The 9858-nt window shown below is 34.4% G+C and overlaps 1 protein-coding gene across 1 annotated transcript in view; it reads left to right on the top strand.

Annotated features, from left to right (window-relative positions):
* The window catches only part of LOC149787832 (uncharacterized), a 69643-nt gene that overhangs the window by 46656 nt on the left and 13129 nt on the right, over nucleotides 1-9858 (top strand). The window contains exons 5-6 of the mRNA XM_089974053.1: nucleotides 943-1262; nucleotides 1730-1783. Of these exons, the coding sequence (XP_089830179.1) occupies nucleotides 943-1262; nucleotides 1730-1783 (374 nt within the window). The remainder of the gene's footprint in view (nucleotides 1-942; nucleotides 1263-1729; nucleotides 1784-9858) is intronic.

Here is a 9858-nt window from a genome sequence, read left to right on the forward strand (position 1 = left end):
GACGTCTCAAGTGTTAAGGTACGATTGATAGAATTCTTATCATAACGTCAGTTATAAGACTAACTAAAACACAAAATAGATTCCCGGATGGGGGTCAAGAGTTCATCCTTCTGGAAAAAAATAGAAGTTGGTTTACGAATTAAGATGATAGCTGGTCGACAACAGCTCTGGTTGAAATTGTCAAACAGCTATTCTCAAATATGGAAACAGAGAGCAGAGACACTTGAATGAGATTGTTACCGCTGATGAAACATAACAAATTACATGGATTTACTTTTTCAACCCGATACGAGAGAGACCATATCGTACAACAGTCTAAACGTCGAGTTTTAAAAGCATTATTATCGATGCAAAAGACCTGGTCGTTCAGGTACCCGTGCCTGAGTCTATTAGTGCCTTTGGATAATTTTTTTTTGCCTCGAGAGTGTTGCCAAAAGTTATGGAACGCTGATGACCTGTCTTGTCTGCGCACAGTTTACCCGAGGTATCCATCTATTCCACGATAACGTACCGGCGCATAAATCCACCGTCGTGACTGATTTCCTGAAGGAGCACAACATCTATACGTTGCCACATCCTCCATACAGCACTGATTTTAGCTGCAAGTGACTTTTGATTTGAATTCCATATTCGCTGTGTGGCAGACGATTTAAAGCAGTGTCCAGTTTATGGACAACATACCAAAAAGTGAAACAGATGACAGGTAATAATTGGAGAATCAGACTGAGAACGTGTGTGTTGGTGAATGGTGAGTTCCTAGAAGGGGTGCAATGATCTACTACTGTTCACTAATAAAGAGCTTTGTTGTACAATGCACTCATTTTCTGAACTTTTTAAAAATCTCTCTTGTACTTGCTATATAACAAATTACATATCTATATATGGTAAGAGTCTACATCCATATCTTCTGATTTAGTGTTATTTGTTTTTATTTACTTTTAGATTTATTATCGAAATCAGTCAAGAGTGCAGAAAACTTTCTTAATTCCATTAAGCAGAAATATCCAACAACCCTTAAGTACGTACAAACAGTCAACATCGAAACTTTGTATTCGGAAATTCTCACAGCAGACGTCATTTGGTCCGCCGAGTCACATGGAAGTGTGCAGAAGAGAGAGGCAAATTCTACAGGAAATACAACAGATGTTTCTTCTTATGTCGTTCAGGTTCATGATCTCGCCTATGCTCCAACTATTGAGGAAGACATTGCACATGGTCTCCATAAAGCCAGTATTTCTATTTTGAGCATCCTTGTTTTCTTTGTAAGTGGCAGAATTATAAATGAATGTTTTTATCGGATCACGTGGGAGAGTGAAATGGAAAGCCTTTTGCTAACCTCCAAACAAAACATCTTTGAAAACGCTAAACTGAGAGGGAGGTAAACTATTGCCAGCAAGAAAACAAATATATGTCGTAACTCTATTAGCCTGTCGAATAAGTAACAAATTCCTTCATTTTCATTTTTGTTAGGACGAAATCTCAAAAGAAACGTGTAAAAATCAGTCATGAAAAGCTTTGATGTTTCATCTTATAGGGAGGCAAAATAAAGTGATAATTTTTACAAACTATACTAATTTTCAGTAGTAAAAACAATATTATTCATTAAATGATCCCGTTGACCTTCATTTGTCATAATCATAATCATAATATCATCAGTCAATGAATTGAGCATAGCCGAATGATATTACTATAGCAGGGTAATGTAACTAAAACATTGATTTAATTTCAGACGATATGCAAGATATTCATCCTTGGAAAACAGCTGTGTGAACACAAGTTGGAGGTAGGTGTGCTATTAGAGGCCGTCCATGTAAAAAGGGCGATAAACTGAGGCGTTAGATTTTCCAGCTCTTTACTTTAAGGGAATTAAAACATAATTTTAATGTATTAGAGCTCATTTCAAACGCATTAGGAGATTCTTACCCGTGAGAAGTCTATTAAATGCATTAAAACAACTTCAATACAACGATATCTAATGTTTAATATCTATCACGTTATTAAGTTTAGACGCGTTAGTTGTAATATTTATTTTTTTATATGCTAATTTTTGTTGTTTTTGTTAACTTTTCATTGTCAGAATCGTGTAGTATTTTACGATACTGAACACCTTGATTTTTATACATGTGTCGACACGTGTGCCTTAAAATAGTATAGTGTATTAGGAACTACTTAGTAAACAAACAATGTATACTCATGCTGTAGAGGCTTTAGGTTTTGGTTGATTAAACTGGTTTGTGAATGAACTAAACAAGCCATTTCGTCCATTTGAAAATATGATAGAATTCACGATGTGGACAAGTTCACCGAGTCAGAAACGATACTTTCGACAAGCACACGAATGAACGTGATATTCGCAAACGTGAGTAACTCAGTAATTGAAATAACCGTTCTGATCATTGAAACAGTTATTTAGGAGAAATATTCGTATATTTTTGCAAATAGAATGGTTCAGACTATGACCAGTGCTCTCTAGAGTATATAAAAAAATAGCATAGAAAAGCATATTGAGGTCAAGGGCTATTGCAGATTGATCAGAGACGACCAGTCTAATGAACTGTCACACAACGGCTGCTTTGCAGTTTTCCCCGTGTAACTTTTCTGATACAATGTAAGGCTAGCGATAAAAGAAACACACTGTATAATACAGGTCATAGCTGGGGTCCCTCCTATTGCGAGATGCAAATGACAGGGCATAAACACGTATTCATTAGCAGGTAATAAGAATAGTAATAAATATACTTACATTTATGCATCTTGAATTTCCTCAAAATGTACGTTATTAGCTCTGCAAATTCGGATGACATGTCATGCAAAATCTGATACATACCGAAACTGTACTGGAATTTTTAATACATTTTCAACTGAAATCTGCACTGAATTAACCCAATAATCCAGTCTATCATAATTAGAAAAGAAGAATTGCGTTGGATCAAAATAAAAACGAAATCCATCCATTCCAGGCCCAATGGGAATGTTGTTGCAATGTGCAATCATTCAGAATATGGCTCTAAATTTCAATTTTCAGTAGACCAGAACGACAATTCTTGTTGAAACTACTATCGAGCGCACGATGAAGTTTAAAGGTCGCTAGAAGGTGCTATGTACGCATTAATATTGTTCTTGTATATTGACGATTCTACGGCTGTGTATTTATTTTGGAGTACAGCATAAATTCAATTACTTTGTTCCTTGTAGAGTATTTTTTATAATTGTGTCTTAGGTAGAATAAGAAAAAGAGTATACAATAAAAAGGTTACTGCATTTGTATGGGAAAATATGAACTCGTTTTCTCGGAATAATGCTGCACTCTCCAAGGTCGTACAGAATTATTCCGAAAAATTCCTTTATATTTTCCGATACAAATGCAGTAACCTATACTTGTTAGAAACTAACGCGTTATAGATGTTAAAAAATGCTATCCAATAAGAGCGGGGCTTGCAAGAGTTTCTTGATGTTATATATAATTGATTTTTTAATTTCTAAAACTTAAGAAATCATTTCTAACGTGTTAGAATTCTCTTTGAAATCGTTAAAGGTGTGTTCTGATGAAGTAGAGGCATGTTTTACATGTTTGTTGCAAAATTCTAGTTCATTAAAGATGTTAATGTGAAAGTAGATAACATTTTCTTAAAAGATTATAGGGCAGACTGGTGCATAATGTCTGGCAATGAATATTGTTATAAAACAAATTGTTCAGAATATACATTTTTCAATAACATCATTTTCTTAGATAAATTCTGATTTTTCCATGCACGCCGTTATAAAAAATGTAAAGATAATTTTCTAATGGAATTAATTTTTATGGAATCATTTTCCTTATTAGACATTGAATTAAAAGATACATGTATTATTGAGTCTCGGTGTTAATAATAATTTGTTTTTTATTTAATAAGAACACAACTTACTTAATCAAAACAAAATAATCGAAAGAAAAAACCCACAATAAAAACCAGAAAAAAATGTACGGACGAAATAGTTCTTACAAAAAAAGAGCTTAATGTCAAGGTTCAAAACATGTAATCTGTACAATTCCTTATTTATCATATTCTTTCTGGAATCAAAATAACCATAGATAAACCATAGAAAAAAATACGTTTAATTTGAAATATTGTATGTTAAGGAGAATATAGGGTCTTAGTCAGAACAGTCACAAACGGGGGAAACATTCAGCTGATTATTATACATGTTGTCAAACTCCTTTTTCGTAACGTATGTTCATGAATGCCAAATTTAGGCCTGTCTCACTATCCAATGCTCGGTTTGGTCTGTCCCACTATGAAATGCTAAATTTGGGTCTGTCTCAATATCAAATGCAAAATTTGGTTTCGTCTCAATATAAAATGCTAAATTTGCGCAAATTTGAAAACTGTGTAGCTTCCATCTCCCTCCTTTCTACCCCCTCTCTTTCTGTATCTTTCAGTAATAGCTCCTTATGTAGACTTACCTAATTGGTACTCAGCTAAAATACATTGATGCTATGTGGCATTTATGACTGGTTTATGAATGTCTGTATTCAAAATGACAACCCTATTCGACCCGTCATTTTAGTGTTCCTGGATTAGCATGTGATTTATCATCAAATATATCAGGTATTGAATTAGAATATTGAACTATGTCTTAAGATGATAATTCTTATTATATGTCGTGGAAATCTCTTTATATGATGTGCTTGTGTACTTATATGATGTACAAACTTCTTTATATGCGGTGCTTTCGTCCGTATATGATGTGCAAACTTCTTTATATGCTGTGCCTCCGTCCTTATATGATGTGCAAACTTCTTTATATGCGGTGCTTTCGTCCTTATATGATGTGCAAACTTCTTTATATGCTGTGCCTCCGTCCTTATATGATGTGGAAACTTCTTTATATGCGGTGCTTTCGTCTTTATATGATGTGCAAACTTCTTCATATGCGGTGCTTTCGTCCGTATATGATGTGCAGACTTCTTTATATGCTGTGCCTCCGTCCTTATATGATGTGCAAACTTCTTTATATGCTGTGCCTCCGTCCTTATATGATGTGGAAACTTCTTTATATGCGGTGCTTTTGTCCTTATATGATGTGCAAACTTCTTCGTATGCGGTGCTTTCGTCCGTATATGATGTGCAAACTTCTTTATATGCTGTGCCTCCGTCCTTATATGATGTGCAAACTTCTTTATATGTTGTGCCTCCGTCCTTATATGATGTGGAAACTTCTTTATATGCGGTGCTTTCGTCCTTATATGATGTGCAAACTTCTTCATATGCGGTGCTTTCGTCCGTATATGATGTGCAAACTTCTTTATATGCTGTGCCTCCGTCCTTATATGATGTGCAAACTTCTTTATATGCTGTGCCTCCGTCCTTATATGATGTGGAAACTTCTTTATATGCGGTGCTTTCGTCCTTATATGATGTGCAAACTTCTTCGTATGCGGTGCTTTCGTCCGTATATGATGTGCAAACTTCTTTATATACTGTGCATCCGTCCTTATATGATGTGCAAACTTCTTTATATGTGGTGCTTTAGTCCTTATATGATGTGCAAACTTCTTCATATGAAACTTCTTTATAATGAGAAGCAAAAACGGAACTTGCGTAGGCGCGCAAAGGGACCAAACAGTCCTTTGACAAAAGTAATTTGGTCAATTTAATGGAACGCAAGAGAGAGAGAGGAAGGTATAGTGTTACTGATAATAATTATTGCAAAATATATTCTCAATAAATAACATTTAACATAACAATCTTTGGTTAAGAGTGAACCTTACCGGCATTGTTAATTATTTAACTTGGGGCAGACATGATTTTATTTGAAAACCCTTTACATATGACTAAAATATTTCATTCAATATCCCATGTACTACTACCCATAATATTGGTGAACATATAACCTTCTGAGCAAGTGAAGATTTTATATCAAGTCTTCAATCTGTGTATATGTTCTTCCGCTTGAATTTACATTGTTTTCTGTGGCACGAAAAACTCCCAAGTGATGATACCTATCATCCCTTTGTCAACTAAGCTACACGGTTCTGCGACGTTAACATTTTTAACATTTAAAACATTTCAACATTTTTCTTCATTGGTAGTTTAACCTGATTCCTCCCCACCAGAAATATTTTCAGAGTGGGTGTGAGCAAACATGTAGCGGTCAGCCAAGCTGTTTTACGGATGTAGACCAACACATGTTTAGGGGTAAAAGCGGAAGTGGGGGGGGGGGGCAAGTACATCCCCCTATATGTGGATGCCCATGCTCCCCACATGAAAATAACATGTCTGTGTTTATTAATAATTTTCAAATCATTGAATGTACCGAGGGAGCTTACATGTATTGATAATTAAATTAACTGGTGTAAGGACAAAATTCAATCTATGCAATCAACATAATAGTTACATTGAATACATATCATTAATTCGCTCTTTAATTTTAATTTATGTTCAGCTCTTGTATTACCCTTTTGGTGTCAAATATTGATTCGTATATGTGCCACTAGTCCCACCGCTTTTTATCACCTTGTAGTGTTAAATGTTGATTTTTGTATGTGCAGGTGGTCCCACAGCTTTTTATTACCTACTGTTTTTTATTTATTACATTTTTGAGAAACTTCTTACATAACGAACACAGATGCTAACGTACACATTGGATTACATATATATATATATATATATATATATATATATATATATATACACACACACACACACACACTGATTTTGAAATCATTATGTTCCCATGTAAATTCTTAATAGTTGTTTCCACTGCCGTTTCATCTCATTTTGTCTTGCATAGCCAAACGTTTGATCAGAATATATATGTCTTTCCAATATCTATCCGCTATACCAACTCCATTAATAAATTTTCATTTTTGCTTTATCTGTTACGTCTATTGTTAGACCCGATTTGTTAACAATGTTCAGTAATGTTCGTTTTATTATATGTGCTCTACTGATTCTGTATCTTAACTGCGTAACTGATTTAAGGATTTGTAAAGGATACTATATTGGCAAAAATCAAAATCATTGTTTATCAGATGTGTGTGTGTGTGTGAGAGAGAGAGAGAGAGACTCATAATCCAGCGTGCATGAAAACTACTTGTGTGTGCATCATGTGTGTATTTTCACCCAACATATTTGTACATCACCAATGTATTTTAATTTTATCATTAATAAGACTTAATAGTAAAAGTACTTGTTGTATTTTCTCGATATATATCAGTTCTGTAAGACACAGAATTTGCAGAATTTTCCACAAAAGAAAATTCTCTGAAAATTGGAAACTCGACATACATTAAAACTATACGAAATGACCGCTTTTAAGTTTGCTGAAAAAACATCTCTATTGTCAATGTATCTACGCTTTCTCTGAAACAAGAAAATGAAATCGTCTTTCTAGGTTATTTTGCGCAATCCCCACTCCAAAGTTTATACTATTACATGTCTTTGAATTCTGCCCACATATCGATGAAAAACAGCTAATTAGTAAAGTCTGTTTCCCTTGACCTAGAAATATTAAACAATCGAATCAATTTAGCATTAAAATAATTATTTTTCTAACAATTATTTTGAGGAGGGCAATACATTCATCTTTATAAATTGTTTGTGTGTCTCTCTTTTCTGAATGCCTGAAAATGATTAAGAAATACAGACATTTTATCCAGATGTGGTTACAATACTAATGAAGAAAAATGTTTAGATTCGCAGAACCGTGTAAACTATTTGACAAGAGGATGATAGTCATCATCACCTGGGACTTTTTTTTGTGCCACAAAAAGTAGAATATATTCAAACCGAAGAAAATATATACTTGATCGGTAAAGGCTATCGCGTTTGACCACTAGGTCTCCCGGGTCTCCTGTTTTGGAAGTCCCAGTCCTAAGTTTCCAAATGTTTCGTGGTATAATCATTTAAAATTTTATTAGTGTTCACACATTAAGTGCAATGTCTCTTGTATTTGTGATAACTAGGAAGTGATAGAAAGAGGTAATGATTTTATAGTCCAGAAGATAATTGTTTGGCTGTTTTGATTGCTGAGTGAAGGGGGGGGGGGAATTCTATCGAACCAGAGAAACTACTAAAAGAACAGTGTGATGTACAATACGTTTTTATATTCGCATTGCAGAAGGAATTATTGTTGCAAACAAAATTTACTTCAACAGCATAGTTTTTACTTGGCATGCATACGCACAAATCATTGAATATAACCACTCTATATTAAAACTACAATAAAAAAGCACAGATAATGATCATGCACCCGTGTATATTGCAGTAGCACAAACTATTTATTATATGGTTGGTTTAGTGCTAGACTTTACGTTTCAACCTGTTCTCATTTCTTAAGTATTTGTGAGAACTTGGCTGGTAACATTGCTAGGGTTTTATTTTTTCTTCTATTCAGTTAATGACTGGCATTTTTGAGCTTCTATTTGAAATAAAGCAAGGATTGTTTACATATTATAAACAGAACGTTACTTTGTGCTCACTTGGAAAACAAGCTCAGAAAATGGTGTAAAAATGTCTCATCTTTTAAAATTATTTGATTCATAACATTCATTTGAAATGAGCAACCTACAGGCGTATAATTGAAAATACGTCTCTTTGTAGCGATAAGGACTTGTAGAGTGAGAAATGTACTTGTCCTGCTGACCTTTCACTAGTCTTTTACACAAGACACTGTTAGAAAGTTATAAAGATTAACTAGCCATTGAACTATTAAAATTATGTAAATCACTAGTCAGACAGAAAATGTATTTGTCTTGGACTAACAGACTACCATTAATGCTGAGGCTTTTATGATGGCATGTTGTTTGTCCATTAGTATACGATTATCGTTAGCTAATTTGGAGGATTGTTATGAAACGTTATACATACACATTCATTCTATGGTCTAGTCGGTCGTTAATGAAAATGGTGTTACTCCGACATTTAATATGGCTACCACAGCAGCCATCTTGAAATATTGTTATTGCTGCAAGTGAATGGAGTGTCATGTCAGCATGAGGTTTACAATGAGGGACTTCTTACAATGTCTCAAGTTGATCCTAAATAAATATATTACTGCTCAGACAGTCACCATCTTGTAAATCTTATCACCACTCTTTAATGAACTGTCATACTAGCCTGGGGTTTTACTGAAAGATTTCTTTTTGATGTGTGAATGGTTGTAAAATGAATATGGTGCAGACCAGACTTCTGGTATAGCCACAGCAAGGGCCATCTTGACTATTTTGTTATGGCAATTTCTCCTATATAACTCGTACTGATATTGAGCTTTCACAAAAGACTTTTCAGCATGTCTTTTTTCCTGAATAATGTTTTGGTGTTTTTTTTTTAAAGATCAACATGGTGCCATGTGACGCTCACATCAGCTGATTTGAAAATCTTGTTATTGCTGAAGAATATTAGACATGGTTTAAACACTCAGGAGTTAAGACGAACAAATAGTGTTGTATTGAATTCCTGAACCTTCCTTTGCACCAGTAGCATGTCAGATTTTTCTAAATCTTGCACACAATAACGGACGAGATTTTCTGTTCTTCAAATATCCCTATGGAAGAATCGAAATTCACTTGTTTTAGAACATTAATCAGTCTGCTAGTTTATTTCACTGTAGTCACTAAACAAGTTAATTGGTGTAGTAAGACAATATATCCCCATTAGGCCTCTTCGCGTGGCTGCGAAGTTCAGTCTTTGCTCATCATCATATAGACGCTTGCACCGAATATAAGGACGTTCCAACCAAATATAAGATTTTTCCATTTTGCTACATGATATAAAGTTAATAGCACGACATATAAAGAAGTTTGCACATAATATAAGGACATAAGTACATCATACAAAAATACGTTTGCACATTATACAAGGACGAAAGCACCAC

The sequence above is a fragment of the Sinohyriopsis cumingii genome, chromosome 11 (assembly GCF_028554795.1).
Source record: "Sinohyriopsis cumingii isolate HCF-2022 chromosome 11, ASM2855479v2, whole genome shotgun sequence".
Taxonomy (NCBI): Eukaryota; Metazoa; Mollusca; class Bivalvia; order Unionida; family Unionidae; genus Sinohyriopsis; species Sinohyriopsis cumingii.